At 41.5% G+C, this 19,551-nt stretch overlaps 1 protein-coding gene across 2 annotated transcripts in view; it reads left to right on the top strand.

Moving 5' to 3' along the window:
- The window catches only part of TBC1D2B (TBC1 domain family member 2B), an 81,226-nt gene that overhangs the window by 16,861 nt on the left and 44,814 nt on the right, over positions 1-19,551 (top strand). For both annotated transcript variants that reach the window (XM_069071389.1, XM_069071388.1), the window contains exons 2-3: positions 7,722-7,875; positions 17,702-17,867. In XM_069071389.1, the coding sequence (XP_068927490.1) occupies positions 7,722-7,875; positions 17,702-17,867 (320 nt within the window). The remainder of the gene's footprint in view (positions 1-7,721; positions 7,876-17,701; positions 17,868-19,551) is intronic.

Raw genomic sequence — 19,551 nt, 5'->3', positions numbered from 1 at the left:
TCTTCTCCCCATCCAATCCTTTGATAATGCACTCCCAGAGGTCATGTCATTGCTTTCTGGGGATGCTTCTTCCCTCTCCTTAAAGAACTTGGTACATATACCACTGAAAGCTTTTGTGATTCCAAAGATTGTTCATCCTACTCCGTTTTAGCTGCCTCCCTAAGACCCCCACAAGATTAAAATCCAAAAGCTGTTGTGTTGCTAGTTTATTTTTTCACAACTAATAGGTAACTGAAATAGCACTTGGTAGTGTATTCCACAAGCCCAGAAAATGTGAATTGGCGAGGAAATGTTACTGTGTATGGTTGACCCAGACAAGAAGGCTTGCAGAGCTGGGACGGCTTGCTTATGTTTGGTTGATCGGTCTTATTTTTCCTGGCTGCCTATTCTCTTGATTATTCCAAGTGCTTTAGGCAACTTTCTCTGGAAAATAGAAGGAGAATGTGAAGGAGAAGAAAATGAACAAACTCCCATTGGGAGCAGAGAATGGAAGTAGTGGTTGTCTTATCTGTTTTCAGGATGTAAATACCTCGGAAGAAGTTTTCCTGTTTCTCTGGTACCTAGAAATATCTGGCCCTAGGAAGCTAATGTGATTCCTAAAATTGGCCTTGGGTCTGAACTAGAGATTCGCTTTGGAGGAGATACTTAGAAAGTCCATTTGGTACATGAGTAAATCATATGGATGGGATCCAAGACAAACTTGCTTTACAATTCCTGAGGAAATGCCTAGGGTGGTCTCTGTGTGTATGTGCATTGTGTGAATGTGTGCATGCCTTGTGTGAGTATGTGTACTTGTGAGTGCATTGTGTGATCATGTGTGCAGTGCTTGCATGTATGAGTGTATGTACACATGTGCATTGTATACATGTATGTGCATGTGAGTTTGTACATGTTTGTATTTGCATGTGGGGGGGCACTTGATGAACCATACTCCAAGTCTGAGGTTTTCTTGGAACTTTGAGTGACTCTTGAATCCCATATGTACCCAAAGGCCTATAATTCATGGGTGTGGAAGGAGCCAGGACTTAGGGTGAGGGGTGTGAGTCCTAGCCCAGCTATTTGCTTCCCAGGTGACCTTGAATTAATCACTGCCCCTTCTTGGGCCTCAGTTTTCTCTTTTCTAAAATGAACTGAACTTAATGGTACCTAAAGTTCTTTGGAGCTCCCACATTCCTTTGAGCACCCCTCTTTGCCTTGTCTTACTCAATAGATGTCTCGGGAGCAGAGGTACTTTGTGAGTGAGGAAGCTGGGAAGGGTGGCAGAGAGTCAGGAGCACCAGGAAATGAAAGTGGACTTGCTTCTTATGGAGTCACAGGCTCTCAAGCTGGACAAGGCCTCAGGCAGTGCTGTCCACCCTGTGGCATCGAAGCAGCTCAGTGCACTGAGTGCTGGGATTGGATTCAGGAAGAGCCAAATTCAAATCTAGCCTCAGACACTTCCTAGCTGTCTGACTGGGCAAGCCCTCAGTGGATATGTGTAAAGTGGACATGGCAGCCCCACCTTCCAGGGCCATGCAGAAGTCTGAATGAGATAATGATCACCAAGCACTTGGCACCGAGTGAGTACAATCTAAATGCTGACTATATTATCTGCTTTGTGCTCAAAGATCCAGAAAGGAGCAGCACACCTGAGATACAGAGCGTGAGAGAATGAAGATAGTTCTCCATTCAGAGAAGCTGGGCTTGGATGCCTTTGGAGAGGGTTCATTGTCTCTCTGACCTTAGGGAAGTCACTAACCCATCAATAAAATAGGGAATTGGACCCATGGCCTCTAGGACCCTCCCAGCTGTAGTTCTGTGACCCTGTGGCTATGGGCACTCCCCCCCCCACTTCAGGACATTTCTAATTGTTAGTGACCTGAAATCTGCCTGGGCAGTTCCCACTTTGCTTCTAGTGTTGCCTTCTGGGGCCAAACAAAGCAAGTCTGATCTAAAAGAAAAAAAACTGACCTCTTCTATAACATTCTTTCAGATAACTGAAGGCAGCTATATTGTCCTTTTTTTTTTTTTTTTAAAGCAATCGGGGTTAAGTAGCTTGCTCAAGGTTACACAGCCAGTTATTTCTGGGTGTGGGGCTGAGTATCTGAGCCCAGGGTTTGAGCTCCAGGTCATCGGGACACTGGAGCCGGTGCTCTTACTCACTGAGCCACCTGGCTGCCCCTAAGCAATCGGGGTTAAGTAGCTTGCTCAAGGTTACAAGGCCAGGTGTTTCTGGGTGTGGTGCTAAGAGTCTGAGCCCGGGATTCGATCTCCAGGTCGTCCCAACACTGGAACCGGTGCTCTTACTCGCTGTGATACCTGGCCGCCCCTAAGCAATTGGGGTTAAGTAACTTGCTCAAGGTTACCTGGCCAGTTATTTCTGGGAGTGGTGCTGAGTGTCTGAGCCTGGGATTCGATCTCCAGGTCGTCCCAACACTGGAGCCGGTGCCCTTACTCGCTGTGCTACCTGGCCGCCCCTATATTGTCCTTCTAAGCACTTTCTTCCTCAGGTCAGGCATTCCCATGTTTGGCAGGACCTTAAGACTCTTCAGCAGGCATATTGCCTTCGTTTGGATACTCTCTTTCCTAAAATTTGGTACCCACAGCTAAACTCAGGCCTCTTCATTTTTCTCATCTGGGCAGAGTACAGTGGGATAATAACCTTCAGGTGTTACACCTTTCTAACTGCCGCCTGAGATCTCTTTAACTTTGGGGGGAGCTGTCACACTATGGACTTGTGCTGAGGCTTTGCTCCACCAAAACTTGTATTCCCTAAGGCCGGGTTTGTAAAGCTTGTATTCTAAGGAAGGAGAAAACCTTTAGGGGAGAGTTAACTACAAATCAGATGGAAAGGCTCAACGGTCCTTTTAATACAGAGGCAAGGCAGACAGCCATGCGTCTTCTTTCATGTCATTGGGCCAAGGCCAGTACTCTTTCCATTATACCGTATTGTTTTTAATGAAGAAAAAAATGAGGGAATGTATAAGGTTTGTTCAGAGAATAATAAAACATCAAAATCTTTCTTTTTTTTTTATTTTAAATGATTATTTTATTAAAGCACAAAAGAACTGCTAGCATTCTTCTATGCTATGCTTCTCCTATAGGATTTGCTTAAGGTCACTGGAATTCCAAGCAATAGATCAAAATATTGCAATATTCTCTTGATTATTTCTGCCAAAATATCAAAATCTTTCTTAAAACTTTATATGTTTCTAATGTTGCACCATTTGATGGGTGGCAAGGATTTTGGTGATTTTTTTTTTCCCTGGCTCTAATTACTGAGGAGGAAGGAGCTGCATCATCTGCAGAGCCAGCCGACCCATCAAATCCCTCAGAGGGCTGCACCCATGGCACCGGGCTTTGAGGGCAGAGCTGGTGGCACTTAGGTAGTTTGGGAGGGGGGCATAGGCTCCATTCCTAACCCTTGTTGGTCTCCTGAGTACAGTGACTGAGCATGAGAACAGTGGGCAGAGATATCCTTGACTGGCTCGTGACCCTGCAGCTCCTCCTGCCCATCTAGCTTACGTTACATTAAATCATAAGCATGTCCTCCCTTCTTTTTTATTAAGTACCTTCCGTCTTTTAGACCCTCTGGATGAAGGGCAGCATACTTTTATGCAGTTGCAGCTAAGGACTTGTGTATAAATAAAATATAAAAATAAAAATTGTATATAAAGAAAAATGTTCACTAATATCTTTGCTACTATTAAATGGTTCAACATTAGAAATATGTGAGCTGTCATTAAAGGTTCGGATCCTGTTTTATTATTCCCTGAACAAACTTTGTGCATTCACCTCTGTTGCCCATTCAGGTCCCCTAACAACATGGCCGCAACCCTCTGCCTGTCCTCCACCTGCACCCTCCTCCAGCTGGATGTATCAGTCCCTGGAATGTGCCTTAGTTTGCATGCTTCTCTATATTCCCTACAGCTTGCACTAAGCAGATTTTTACTTGGGATAATAAAAAACTTCTTAATCATAGAATGTGCTATCCAGAAGATATCTCTACCTGATAGTGCAGGACTACTTGTTTGTCGGGTAGATTATAGAAGAGATTTTTGTTTAGGTACAAATTGGACTAGATGGACCCACAATCTTTTCTAATGGACATTTTGTGATTCTAAGATTATAATATATTATTATATATAAACTGTTTCAGACAGTGATGTTCTTCAGAACTATTGTAAATCAAGCATTTATTAAGCACCTACTGTGTGCCAGGCACTGTGCTAAGTGCTAAAGAAAGGCAAAAACACAGTCTCTGCCCTCAAGGTGTTCACATTCTGGGGGCAGGGGAACAGGTAAACACTGGCTTGGTATGTGCCAGAAATGTACAGTGTAAAGGGTGGGAGGGGCATTCTCAGAGGGAAGGCCCTGACAGAGAGGCAGACTGGGAAAGGTCTTTTGCACAGAAGATGGGCTTTGAGCTTAGGGCAGGCTTCCTTCCCTGAAGAAAGCCAGGAAAACCAGGGAGGAGAGGTGAGGAGGGAGAACTTTCTAGGGATGGGGATACCTAGTGAAAAGCTGGGAGTGTCGCTGAATCAGAGCCAGTGTCGGAGCAGGGGATTATGTCAGAAGACTGGAAAGGGAGAAGGAGGGACTGGGTTATGAAAGGCTTTAAAAACCACCCAGGACTTTCTGTTTGATTGGAGAGTTGATAAGGAGCCCCTGGAGTTCAGGGAGGAGGCGGGTGACATGGTCAGGCCTAGGCTTTTGGGAAGATCCTTTCAGCAGCAGAGTGGAAGAGTGGGAGAGCACGGGGAGAGATGGGAAGGAGGAGACCAAGTAGAAAGTTTTGCCAGTACTTGGTGACTTGGTATTTTAGTGGTGAGAGGGGAAGATGTGTGAGGAGTACTGTGAAGGGAGACTTTGGCAGCAGACTGGAGATGTGGGCTGAGTGCTAGTGAGGCTTTGAGGAGGACACTGGCTGGAGGCCTGCTTGCCTGGGAGGATGGCAGCGCCTTCAGCGGTCACTGGGGGGGAAAGGCGGGGGATGGGGGGGGGAAATTCGAATTTGATTTTGGTCGTGTTGAGTTTGAGTAAGTCTCATTTAGGAGGTTCCTGCAGTATTCTGGGACTTGTAATAAGCACCGTGTGATCTGTGAAGAAGGAAGTCAGAAACATCTTGTTGGAGGAGGTCACACCCTAGTAAACAGAAGAGGTACCAACATACCAGTCTTCCATTGCCTAGTCTAGTGCACTTTCCATAAAAATCACTTGGAAGGGAAGTTAAGGATGAAGAAAGCACATTCAGCAGGCTACCATAGCGACCCGCTTTCATGGAGGGAAAGTCACTTGCTTATAAAAAATAACAGACGTTCTGCATATACATACATACATCTGTGTGTATTAATATACATATGTATGTGTGCAAACATCCATCCATCTGTCGATCTGTCGGGGACAGGTTCATGACCAGCTTTCTAGCACCACTGTTGCTAAAGGCCTCTTTTATATTTATCACAGTGGGCCTGGACTCACTGATTGTCAGAGGCATGAAAGGAGTTGAAAGAAATCCACTTACCCTAATTCAGAATTAAACAGGAGGGAAGTGAATAAGTTGGATTGCTGTGGAAACTGCAAGATTCTGTTAATGATTTTAGGCTTCTTCCCAAAACAGACTATTCTTTCAATGTTCTATGGCTTTGAGCCATGAAATATTCCATTCTATGAAGCATCAGTGAAGAGATGACACATTCATTTGAGTACTAGAGTTATCTTGGACATGCCAGTCCTCCTTCCAGCCTCACCAGTAAAATGGTGCTATCTGTGCTGCTTGCTTCACAAGGTTGTGGTGAGCGTTGCAGGAGAGTCTGGGCATGTATGTTGAAGGTAATGGTACATAAGCAAGACTGGACACCCAGTTTAGATGCTTGAGTTATTTCTTCCCTGCAATACCTTTATGTTTCATTGCAGGCAACATGTTTCCTTTCTCTGGATGGCATATCTAGGAGAGTGGTGGGTGTGCAAAATGAATCAATACATTGAAAAAGTCTGGCATGTAGGGCTTCCACACCCCTGGTCTCCCACTTCTGCAAACAAGCTCATTGAAGTGTCTTCCCCTGTTGCTATCTTGGGACCAAGTCTGGTTCTTATAATTTTGTAACATTCCATTTTGATAGTTGTCTTTTGATCTCAAGTCCAGTTTCTTGTCACTACATCATGCTGCAAAAAAAGGTGGTTGGTTTTTTTTTTAAACAGCTTTCGCTCTTGTTCTAGGAATTGGCTAAGTAGGCTAATAACATTCTTGAGAGTATTATCCCAAACTAGATGTTTTATAAGAAATGAAAGTAGAAAGAGACGACAGCTTTGTTGGCAAAAAGAATCGAGAACAGGGAGGCACAGCTGGTTGCTGAGAAACTGAACCATGAGAAATGTTCCTTCCATGACAAGCCTTCATCTGTTGTCCAGGGAGTATTTTTCTTCTGACAGCATGGGAGCCTTTCATGAATGAGGGTCGAGAATGATTCTGTTACTTGATTTTCTCTCATTTACATTGCTGTTCAGCCTTTTTAAAATAATCATTTTTATTTATTTCTATGTTCTTTTCTTTTTACATTTTGAGTCTCATGAAGTCATTATCTTCCACTTGCCCAATTCTAATTTTTTTTTTTTTGGCTTTTTGGAAGGCAGTTGGGATTAAGTGACTTGCCCAAGGTCACACGGCTAGTGAGTGTTACATGTCTGAGGCCAGATTTGAACTCGGGTCCTCCTGACTCCAGGGCCAGTGCTCTATTTACTACACTACCTAGTCTCCCCCCCAGTTCTAATTTTTAAGGAATTATTTTCTTCAGTGAGCTTTTGTACCTCCTTTCTTATTTGACCTATTTTGCTTTTAAAGGAGTTTTGTTTTTCTTTCTTCAGGGAATTTTTGTGGCTTTTTTTTTTTTTTTTTACCATTAGACCAATGCTACTTTTTTTTCATGCTGCTGTTTTCAGAGCTCGTTCTGGGACTGCAATTTTTTGGTTCTTCTAAGGTGGTCTTATCCTGGGAAAGGTGTGGTCATTGCTCTCTTGGTCTGTGCTCTGGTCTTTATTTAGGAAGGGCCCTATTCCCCTACTGCTGCAAGCAGTAATTCACCTCTTGACCCTGGAACTGTGACCAGAGCCCCAGCCATCTTGTGACCAATGACAAACATTCCTCTCCGTCTGGACCTGTGATCCAGAACTGTGTATGGGCAATAGGGCTTCCCGTCAGTGCCAGCTGTATCCTGTGCCAGCAAAGGTTCCCCAGGAATCTCTTTCTGACCATTTACCTGACACTGTTTCTGTCTCTGGGCTGAGAGCTCCCAAAGCTGCTGCTGCAGCCAAGGCCCGCACAGGTCCCACAAACCTCCTAAGTTGTGTTAAGTTGGAAAAATGTCTCCCTCTGATCTCTTGTTGGCTCTGCTGCTCCAAAGGTTGATTTGAGCCGTTATTTTAAGGTTGTTTGGAAGAGAACGTTGGGAAGAATGATGGCAGCCTATAGTCTGTCATCTTTACCATTCTCAGTCTTAATTAACCATTTTATTATTTGACTTATGGTTAATGGCTGCTTGTCTTCTGAATCCAAATCCAGTGTTCTTTCTGTTGTACCAGCTCCCAAACCTGACTAGATACCCTCTCTCCCTGCTCTGACATCTGCTTTCTTCTCCTTCCTTTCTTATGAAGATATAATTGGCCAGGACTGAATCAATCCATGTGTTTTTCCTGAATTTCTTAGCACATAGTTATCTTCTCTTTATTTTTTTCTCCCTCTGTAGGCTCCTAACCGCCAGCTCATGACATACTGGTTACAGGAACTCCAGCAGAAGAGATGGGAATATTGCAACAGCCTCGATACTGTGAAACGGGACAGCAGGACCTTCCCCAATCCTGGTGACTTTTCCAAAGGTCTTGTTGCCAAAGATAACACAGGTGAAGTCAGAATCTGAGGGAATTTAGGAGAACTCATAGATCTTTAATGGTATCCAGTTAAAATGTTATTGATAACTTTTGTCTTAACATTGCCCATGTTTCTCAACGGGGTTGTCTTATTTGAAACAATCAGCTAACTTGACAGTGCTTTTCACATACCCAGAAGAACTCAGTGCATGTGCCCAGAGGAAAGCACATATGTAAGGGTGTACTTGGTCTTTCTAGGTTTAGCACAACAGGGCATCCCCCACATAAGGTTGAAGGCTCCCTGGTACTCTGTGTTCAGAACTGTAGCTCCTGGGTCCTTACTGATATGTTAGCTATTACTAGTCAACCAGAAGACACAGTGAGTTCAAAGTAAAGACTCCTAGTGAGATAGCATTGAAAGAAAAATAGCAATAAAATGTTTCTCACGTAAACTTGGGGCATATACTCTGAGACTTCTCTCTTCTGGGTGCCATGTTTCCTTTTGGGTCAGTGGCTCTGCCATGGGCAGACATGGCTCATGTCATGCGGGGAAAGAGGGAGTGATGCCTTCTCTGCCCCTCCCCACCCCTGTTCCCTGAGAGGTTAGCAGTGATATCCTTGTAGGGCCTGGGCTCACACTCCTCAGAGCTGCCTCCTCTCTCATGCTCTCTAGTGAGCATCTTGCTTTTAGAAACCACTAGAAATGCATCCAGAGTTTCAGCCAGTGGCTAGGAGTTCTCTAAGTCCATCAAACCTGCCTTAGATTCTTCCTGCCTTATAAAGGGGGTAACTTTTGCACTTCATGTAACCCCTCATTGTTCCTGTTCCCTGTGCTTTATGTTTTGTCATTCTGTCCACTGGACTGGGAGGAAATTATCTAATCGGGGATAACTTTATTGATCAACCTTCCCTCTTCCCCATATAAGGTATATTGTATAATAATTTCTTGTATAGGTGTATACCAAGCACATATAAGACAGGTGAAAGGTAATTTGGGGATGAAGTTGTCATAGCCAGGGGGAATCAGGAAAGGCTTCATGCAGAAAGGGGTGTTTAAGCTAAGTGCTAATGGAAAGTAGGGGTTCTAATAGATAGATGTGAGGTGGAAGATCATCAGTGCAAAGAGCAGAGATGGAAAATGAAGGGTCACTTATGAGCTGGCTTGGCAGGACTGTGTGCTCTGGGGATCAGAGCAGTGTGGAAGAAGGGCCACTTGGGCAAGGGCTAACCTTGGTATTTGAATAGCAGGGTGACCTGGTCAGATGTGAGCATTAGGAAGATCCCTTTGGCATCTGGGTGAAGGATGGGTGGGCTAGGAGAGAGATAGGAGGCCATCATTGTCTACATCTGTGAACTCCGAGTGCACTGAGGATGATGAATTCATTTGTTCATGTCATTTAGTTGATAGAGATGAATGTTCACTCAGCCAGTAGATACTTAATGAGGGACTATCGTGTTTGAGTTGCTGTGTCAGATCTTAGGAGGGATGGTGAGACCTATAAGCGGGGTCTCTGTCTTGACATAACCTCTATAGGTCTTGGTTTTCTTTAAAATAAGAGTTTTGGTTATTAGCTCACCAAGATTCCTTCCAGGTCCATAATTTCAAGTTTCCTGATCCTCTAAAACTGGGAAAAGGAACCTCAAAGATCTATGGCAAAAATGCTGGGATCTGAGTTTGGTAGATTTGGGATGCAAATCAAGGCTTTGTGACTGTGCCTGCAAATATGGAGCAGTGATACCTGTACTACCCAGCCCGCAGAATCACTTTATAAGCTCTGGAGGGCTATGTGAATGCCTGTTAGGTGATCAGCCCAGCTCCCCTGTACCCATGAGAATCTTCAGGCCTCTGTGTGGTAAGTGGTGTGCCTAGGTTTGCCCAGAACGTTGCAGTTTCTCAGGGCCTTGGCCTTCGTGATCTCCAGGTTCCGACTGCTGCACTGGGCTTGGCCAAGATCACTCCCACCCATTCCTCCTTAAGCCAAGGCCCTGCTTGGCAGGGAGGGAGAAGGTGGTTAGGTTTGCTGAGTATTCAGTGATTTTCATTTGTCTCTGATCCTCTCCTTGGTGAATGTAAAGAGGAGAGGTGCTTTCAGAGACCTTGGACATAAGAACCAGATACAGCTATAGGTGTCTTTGCACGTTTCCAGTCCTGGCCAGGGAATGATTTGTTGGACCATGATTGAAATGTCAAAAGGAAAAACTCCAAAAAAGCAAAGTTATTTTGGGTGTTCTTGATTTGGCAGCAGGAGTAGAAGGAAGCATTAGACTAAAAATTCTGTCGTTGCTGTGCACATGTTATCAGAAACTATGCCTATTGTAGGGTTAAGGGCAGATATGGAAGTGTAGAGGAAAGGACATGGTCAGAGCACCCCAAGCAGGGCCTGAACCTAGGACTCCAGACTCCCCATCTGCCGTTCTTTCCCTATCTCACAATACATCCCAGTTGTCAACCAGACACAGGCTGCGTTGCATGTTTCACTAATTTTAGGAACCCATTTAAATACTAATAACTTATCTGACAGAACAGAATGTATGTTCCAAAGAAGTTTAGAATAGTTTGGGGCGGCTCGGTGGCGCAGGGAGTAAAGTGCCGGCCCCGGAGTCGGGAGGACCCGAGTTCGGTTCCGGCCTCAGACACTTAACACACACACACACACACACACACACACATACACACACACACACATATACACACACACACAACCTAGCCATGTAACCTTGGGCAAGTTACTTAACCCCAATTGCCCTCCAAAAGGCAAAAAAAAAAAGTTTGGAATAGTTGTAGGAACATGATTTAATAAGAGTACTGATCTAGGGGTCAGGAGGCTTGGATTTGAGTCCCAGCTCTGATGCAGACTGGCTACATGGCCCTGGGCATAGCCCTTTCTGGACCTCAGTTTCTTTATCTGTGACTTGGGGACAGTTACACTTTCTCTTCCCTGCCTCTTGGTGCTGTTGTGAGTAACATGCTCCATAAGCTACAAAGTACTATAGAAATGTGAACCCCAGCAGGGGGAGGTTGGTTTGTTATTACTGGGGTGGGCATTACCATGATGCTGATTTAGGAGATGATGACTGCCACCACCACCACCCTTCCAGTGCTAAGCAGCATGCTTTGGAAATCTGAAGATTACTAACATTTTTTAAAAATCCCTAACATTTTGAAGGGCTGGAGGGAACTGCAGAGGTTCTCTTGTCTGACCTCCTCATGTGACAGATAAGGAAGTAGAGGCCCAGAGGGGAAACATATCCAAGTCGTGACAGAACCTGTGATAGAATGCCATACACATTACAGTTATTACCAAAAGCAAAGAGAATGGAAAGCGTTTAAGCAGAAAAGCCTACGAGATCTCAAGTGTTAGTGTTCCTTCAGTGGGGGGCTTCACAATACCCTGCATCAGATGAGAGAGTATTTGTAAAAGGGTCTGGAACACAGTAAGTGCTTAATAAATACTTGTTTCCTTCCTTCATCCCCCTCTCTCTTCCTCCCTCCCTTCCTTCCCCAATTTACAGCTTTGTGGCATCATGTAAAGAACAGTTGGTTGAGGACAAAGAATTAATTCTTTTTAAGACTTTAAAGAAAATTTAGATTTTCAGTTTATATTTTACAGTATGATTTCCCCCCCCGCCCCAAATATGGTTTACCAAATGCCAATGTTTGTCTTTTAAGTGGAATTTTAATTGTGAACTTAACAGTCATCAAGTATTGCATTGTTGGAAAAGCATACAGATCCCTGTACAGTTAAACAATTTTTACATTGTCCTTCTCTTTTGTTAATCTCTTCTACCTAGTTGAAAATTATTCCATTTTCAAATTAAGTAATTTTAAAAGTTACCTTTTAAAAATAACTACTTCCTTCTCTTATTATCTTCCTCTAGTGGTTACAGTTCCTTGTATGACTTGCACATATAGCTCTAATATTATTAATTTTAGTGGAAAGAACTCTGATTTTGGGAAGTGGGGGAAGTGGAGGTGAGTGGAGACTGAATTTCCCAACTTACCCAGGCTGGAAGTACAGTGGCCACTCGTGGGCTGATCCCATTTACTAATTGGCATTTGCTCTGTTTCCAGCCCGGGCTGGTTTGCCCCTCCTCAGGTAGCCTGGTCATCTCCCTCACTCTCAAGTATTTTATACTTTCTGCAGTAATTTTAAATGGAATTTCTCTTTATCTCTCTTCCTGTTGTCTTTTGATTTTGTTTTGTTTTATAATATACAGAAATACTCATGATTTATGTGGGTTTATTTTAGATCCTGCATCTTTGCTGAAGTTGTTAACTATTTTACTTAGTTTTTTAGTTGACTCTCCAGTAAACCATTGACCCTCTAAGTAAACCATTGCATCATCTGCAAAAAGCGATCATCTTGTTTCCTCATTGCCTATGCTCATTCTTTCAGTTTCTTTTTCTTTCTTGTTACTATAGCTGGCATTTCTGGCTCAACATTGAATAGTAATGGTGATAATGGACATCCATACTTTACTCTTAACATTAGTGGGAAGGCATTACATAAGTTTTCTACTTCTATAAAATAAATGTGACACTAGACCCTTTCCCCAGCATCACCTAGCAGACACCTGGGCCTACCAGGAGTCAGCCTGAGTTTCCAGTCCTGGCTGTGCCACTGTCTTGTTAGGTGCCTTTGCTAGTCATCAGCTAGAAAATGAGTTGTTGGATGAGATGGATAATACTGATTCCTGCTTTAAGATTCTAAAATTTTTTGGACTGTCTTCTTTACTAGTAATGTTTAACATGATATTTACTCTAATATAAACTACTTAAGTGAGATAATTTGTCATTTTATCTTATCCTTTGATAATTTTAGGAAGCTAATCAATGAAAAGAATATTAACTCATTTTATTCACATACAATAAAGAATTTATTGCAATTAAAATCATTTATTTTTACAAGCACTTTGTGTCTTTCCTTCTCAAATACCCTCCCCAATTGAAAAGAAAAAAAAAATCGATAAAACCTTTATAACAAAAGTACAAAACAAATTCCCACATTGACATGTTCAAAAAATTTGTCTCATTTTGCATTTTAAATTCATTACTTCTAGTTGGTAGATGCAATGTTTTTTTTTATCTTTAATCCCTTGGGTTTGTGATTTAATTATTGCATTAATTAGAGCTCTAAAGTCTTTCAAAGTTATCTTTCTCGATCATGTCTGTATAAGTTCTGTTTTTGCTCCCTTCACTCTGCATCATTATACAGAGGTCTCAGTTTTTTTCTGAAATTATCCATTTTAATATTTCTTATGGAAAATAATATTTCATTGTATTCATATATAATAATTTGTTTAGTCTTTCCCCAGTAGCAAGCCACCCTTTAGTTTACATTTTTTTACTACTTTACAAAGAGTTATAAAAATTTAGTACATGTAGGTTCTTTTCCTGTGTCTTTGATCTCTTCAGAGTATAAACCTAGTAGTGGGATATCTGGGTTAAAGGGTATGGACAGTTTGTTAATTTGGGGGGAGGCTTCATTCTTTCTAGAATGGCTAAGCCAATTCATAGTTCCACCGAAGGTGCACTAGTGTTCCTGTTTCCCCACAGATCTCCAGTATTTGTCACTTTCCTATTTGGTCTTCTTTGTCAATCTGAGATATAAGTTGCTTTAACTTGGATTTCTCTTGTTATTAGTGATTTGGAGCGGTTTTTTTTTGTATGGTTTTTGATAACTTGGATTTCTTCTGTTACCTCCTCATATCCATTGATCATTTATCTATTGGAGAATAGCTCTTAGTCTTACATTTGAACCAGTTCTTTATTGATCTTTGGAGACCTTTATCAGAGAAACTTACTGCAAAGATAGTTTCCCATTTATCCCTCTCCCTTCTAATTTTAAAAGTAGTGCAAAATCTTTTTAGTTTTATATAAGTAAAATCATTCATTTTATCTCCTGTGATTCTCTCTATTACTCATGAACTCTTCCCCTATCCATAGGTATGCAAATTCATTTCTTTCTTGTTCCTTTAATTTGCTCACAAGGCTATCTTTCATGGCTAAGTCTTGTATCCTTTTGGAGTTTATCTTGGGGTTGATGTGAGATGTTGGTCAGTCCTTAGCTTTTACCAAACTGCTTTTCAGTTTTCCCAGTAGTTTTTGTCAAATAGTGTGTCTTTATTCCAGTAACTGTGGTATTTGGATTTATTGAACACTACATACCAGGCTCGTTTGTTTTTGTACATTAGGTAACTAATCTTTCTACTGATGAAATTCTTTACCAGTACCAAATTTTTTAAAAAATAATTGCTACTTTGAGTATAGTTTGAGATTTGATACTGATAGACCCTTTTCCTTTCCACTTTTTTTCATTATTACCCTTTGCAATTTTTATGACTATTTTTATAGCCAATTTTAAATGTATTATAACACACAGATGTCTATTGATTAAATCCTTTACAAGTTTCATATTTACAACATAAAAATAATAACCGAAATAGTATTAAAAATATGAAAGATTAGGGTTTTGTGGTACAAGTTTCCTCTAAATGGATCATCATTGATATAGCTACTCATAATTCTTTTTCAAATGCTAATTGAGATATTTTATCTTTATAATAATTACAACAGAAAACCCAGTTTCATGCAGAAAGGATATTTAAATGGTAGTAAAATTTGAGCCTCATTTGATAAACCAGAGAACTTTTTTTGACTGTTAGCTAAACCAAAAGATTTTCCAGTTCAAATTCTTATTTCAGTGTACTGTGACAAGATATTCTCTTCTTGTTCAGTTAAAGTAAAATAAAATGTTTCATATTAATCTTTGGCAAATGAGTTTCTATTCATCCTTATGGAGCTTGTCCAGTAGTACATATATTTGGGACAGACAGTACAGACAGATAAGAGGTTGTGTTCAGACTTGAAACTGAGGATGGACTAGAATACCTTTAGGAAATGTAAAGTTCTTTTACTGATCCCAAGCATCCTATGAAAGTAAAGACTCATCTTTTCAATACTAACAATTCATTAGTGTTTCTATGAGATATGGGATACCCTTGCTTCCAAAGAACTAAAGATAAATATCACATAGTGAACAAAAGAAGGGTGCAGGGGAATGTCCTGCCTCAGACACTTAACACTTACTAGCTTTGTGAACTTGGGCAAGTCACTTAACCCCAATTGCTCTGCCTTTCCCCCTCCAAAAAGCAAAAAAAAATTTTTTTTTGAGAAATTAAAAAAAATTTAAAATGTATCATTTATAATTTTTCACACATTTAGTCACTTCATTTTTCTGGATCAGACCATGAATTCAAAGACCTCAGTTGATTATTTAGAGTATACAGTTTTAAAAAAATATTCATCACTTACCAAATTTTAAGGTAAAAATGTTTATTATAAAATGAATTTGTTTTGGGGGCAGCCAGGTAGCACAGTGAGTAAGAACACTGGACCCAGAGTCGGGATGACCTGGGATCGAATCCGGGCTCTGATACTTAGTACCACACCCAGAAATAACTGGCTGTATAACCTTGAGCAAGTTATTTAACCCCAATTGCTTTAAAAACAAACAAACAAAAAAATAAAATAAATTTGTTTTAACTTTACCATAAAGAAAAATAGACTTTTTTTTTTTTTTTTAGCTCAAATACCCTTCAGAGTACTTTGGCACAAGAAATCCAGAATGTTTTATGATAATGTATGTGTCCTATTCTCTGTCACTGTGCTATCATAACTTTACAGAGTTTTCCTTTTCATTTATTTTAAAAAGTTGATGACTCTTATACTAATGTAAAAAGTTGGTCCTCTGTGTAGCTCTTATATTTATAAGAGTATTTATATAAGTGTATTTCTCAATACAATTGCTTGTCTGTAAAGCATGAAATGTGGTTAAATTACAGGAAGTACTACATTTCCCCCCCTAGTCCTTATAGACCTGCTTTTCATCTTGACATTGGTAAAATTATATCAGTGCAGAATCTGATATAGTTCTCCCACATCTTCATGAAAGAAATCCACCAATTTTATTGGACATTTTTCCTAAATATGGCATTGTCATCGATAATTTTGCCAAGTAATGAGTCTTCCCTAACATCAGTTTCACTGACATATCATGCACATGTAATCAAGTGAACATCTCTAACTGCATCTCTTGCTTTATCCATCTGCAATACAAAATCTGAACTAAATGTTTCTCAATTAATTGATTACAAAGGACTTCAGAGATAAGGGCAGTTCTTCCCGTGTATTATTTGCAAGTAGGATCACTCAAAGCCGTTCTCCATAGGATATGCCAAGAGTTGTTTTGATTATCTCAGCAGTTGAAATTAGTACAATTATTTCTAATAAATTAGGCTAAAAACATTTGGTTTGAACATAATGGTTCATTAGAAGCATCTCCTTTTATCTGGAGACATTCTCATCCTGCCATTGACATGATGTTTCAGTTAGGTCCCACGCTATCTGCAGCCATAGCATTCATACAAAAGAAGTCCAGTGGACCTTGTTCTTCCTGATTAATAGTACTTATGAATTTCATTGATATAGTGGATCTTATTTTCTATATTTGGACTTTTTTTCTGCTACTTAAACTATCTCTTGCATTTGCTTTTACTAGTCTTAATTGCTTCAGTGAGTTTTCTCTTCAAATCAGTTATAAATTTGTCATTAGGGGATATTATTTTACTTATTAAAAATTAGACAATATAAAATTGAAGACATTCAAATTTAAGTTCAGTTGTTTAAGACTTCAAATGATTCTCTATAACCATTCTTGAGTTTTTAAATTGCTTGTATATTGGGGGGAAATAATCTTATTATGCTTTCTAAAATGAATGATGTTGAGAAAGGTTGCAAATATTATGGTACTTCTAATAAGCACACAAAGATTGTTTAAAGCAATTTAATAACACAGCTCATCTACGTCCGGAGCCAAGTCAGATGACAGTGATGGCGGCAGATTGTACCAGTGTAGATACTGGACATACCATGATTTAAATTTGATCTAATTTTTATACGCTTTACTACATAATTGCTATATTGTTTTCATTGGCGGTTGAATTGAATTCGCTGGGTTAATGCTTTTTGATTTGAACTTTGTTTTCATTGAACAAAGTGATTCTATTTATGTGAAAGTTAGACTCAAATATCCAGTTGTTTTAGCTCAGCTTTGTAATGCCTGTACAGGTTGTCATGCCCGTGCACTCTTGAGGTGGGGATTCCTCACATTCTGGAAAGTACTTTGATGTGTGCTTCTTGGCTAGGCTTTTTCTTCCTTGAACCAAGGAATAAATAAATTCTCAAGTTGAACACTGCTGATAAAAAGATGGCACGAGGATTAGTTTGACATATTTTATTGCTGAATTTAAATGACGTATTTTCCCGGTGGATATCTCATCTGGAACAATCTTCATAATTTTTTTTTTGGCTTGTAAGTGGAGACATTTTGGCAGATATTTTATTTTAGAGAGAGTACATGCTGAAGTTTGACAGTGTATTCAGTGTTACTGCCTTTCTGCTTGAAGAAAAATATATTCTATTCTGTGTTCTGCAAAATTGGGCAATTGTATTCAGTTAGGGTAGGGCTGTGGTAAGTGATCAGCGCCATATTTTGGCGACAGTGTATCATGAAAGTGAACTTGGAATCTTCATCTGTCATTGGTGGTCTCATATGGTAGTTTAACATCCCTGGGAAACATTTCATAATACTCTGAAAAGCTCAGAAAACAGCATATTTTTGTTAGTGCAGTCTCTCTTCCCCTTTTCAGTAGAGAAAAAAACCTACTTCAGAGCCTATGGAAAGAATGCCAAAAGCTGTCCATGGATAGAAAATTGTGTCTCTGATCCATAATTTCTGAATTTAAGTTCAGAGGGGAAAGTCAAGGCTGATTGACATGAGTTTTCATTTTCTTTCAGATGTAATTCTCCTGCACCCAAATGCCTCTGCAGAGAAAGCCAGAAACGTCCTCTCTGTGGAAGCTGCTCCTGGAGAGCTGGTGGGGGAACAGGCCGCCAGCCAGCCAGCCCCGGCCCAGCCAAGTTCCAGTAATTTCTCCCTAAAGCAGTGGGGCACTGACATCAAGTGAGTCTTCTGTGTTTTCCAGCTTTGTCAGAGCTGAAATTGAATGTGCCAGGGGTAGTGGAAAAGGCAGAGGGCTTGGAGCCAAGAGGTCTGGGTTCAAGTCCAGCCACGTGGGCATGTTGCTATACCTCTCTGGACCTCAGTTTTCTCCTCTGTAATATGAGAATAATGATGTTTGTTGTGAAGAAAAGACTGTGGAAGGTTTGCAGCCTCCCCTGGTTACATGAGTGTGAGCTCACTCTCATTCCCAAGAAGCCACAGGGATTTGGCCAGCACATCTCTCCTCACTTTCCATCCCTGTTCACTGGCCAGAAAGTTTAGTCATTTCAGTGGTGCAGCTTCTTCTCTCTAGAAAAAATCATTTTGTTCATAAAATGGAGCCGCTACCGGGGCATAAATTAGAGAAAGATTCAGCAGAGTTAAACACAGTCTTAGCACTGGAGGGAATTGTAGAGACCATGGGGCGTAACCTTTTTATTTTATAGGTGAGGACACTGAGGGCCAGAAGAGGGTAGATGGAAGATGCACTCCAGGCACAGGGAGACAGCCAGTGAGAGGCGTGGGGATGGGAGGCCACGTGCCGGGTGTGAGGAGCAGAAGGAGCCAACTCACCCTCTCCAAGGTGGGGAGGAAGGGAGGACAATTGGAGCACAGTTAGAGTCCCCTGGCCTTCTGTCTACTCCTGACCCTCGACCGGCTGCTTTTGTTCAGTTTGCAGGCCTTGGCTCTGGCCCCTACCTCGATGCCTAGAGTGCCCTGCCCTCCTCTCGGTTCTGAGCACACTGAGCTCAGTCACCACTTTCTGCATGAAGCCACCCCAGTGCCCCTCCCCGCACTGCCTGTGCCCTCCCTCCCTCCTCTTCATACCACCTTGTCGCTAGACTGCTCCGTACTTGTGTGTGTTTACTCTCTTTAGAGTTGGCACATCCTTATAAGTCGGAGGCAGCTTGGCCCCCGTCTCAGCCAGGGTGACATGGGTTTGGGGCCTGCATCTGTCATACACTGCCTGAGTCTCTCTGGCCAGGCCACCCAGGCAGTTCCCTGTGCCTCCATTCTGCAGAGAGGGTGGCTGCCCACCTTGGCGGAGGAGTTTCTTTCAGGCGCTTCCTGTGGCCATGTGACCAGTCTGGTCCCTCTCCTGAGTCTCTTCTGTCCTGTACTCTGTTAGGTCCTTGTCTTCCCTGTTGGAATGTCAGCTCCTCAGATGCAGGATTGTCTTATTCGTTGGAGTGATTTCCCTGGTGTGGAATTTAATAAATACTTGTCAATTGGTTGAACTGAGAAGGTGGATGGTTTAACCTGTGCCAGTGTAGGGATCACCCCTAGAGCAGCTTTCTCAAGTCGTTGTCCAAACCTTTGCTTGAAGCCCTCTTGTGATGGGGAACTCATTACCACCCAAGACAGCCCAGTCAACTTTTGCACAACTGTCATTATTAGGAAATTTCTCCTTAAACCAAACTAAAATGTGTCTCTCTGTAGCTCTGAGCCATTGCTGGGTTTTCTAACAAGGTTATTGATTTGATCCAAAACTCTACTTGTTATATCACTGTCATCTCTAAAAAATGCAAATGACAGGAGGATTCAAAAGAAATAGCTGTTAGATGTGCCAAGACTGAGAGACCTTTGGTTTGACCCAGGCTGAGAAAAGCAGGTATCCCAGTGCCTCCTCCTGGGCATCAGTCAG

This window comes from Petaurus breviceps, unplaced genomic scaffold (assembly GCF_028583685.1).
Source record: "Petaurus breviceps papuanus isolate PSGF00001 unplaced genomic scaffold, PetGlider_PUasm1.0 90825, whole genome shotgun sequence".
Taxonomy (NCBI): domain Eukaryota; kingdom Metazoa; phylum Chordata; class Mammalia; order Diprotodontia; family Petauridae; genus Petaurus; species Petaurus breviceps.
The sequence above is the reverse complement of the archived record's forward strand: the minus strand, read 5'-3'. Positions and strand labels throughout refer to the sequence as shown.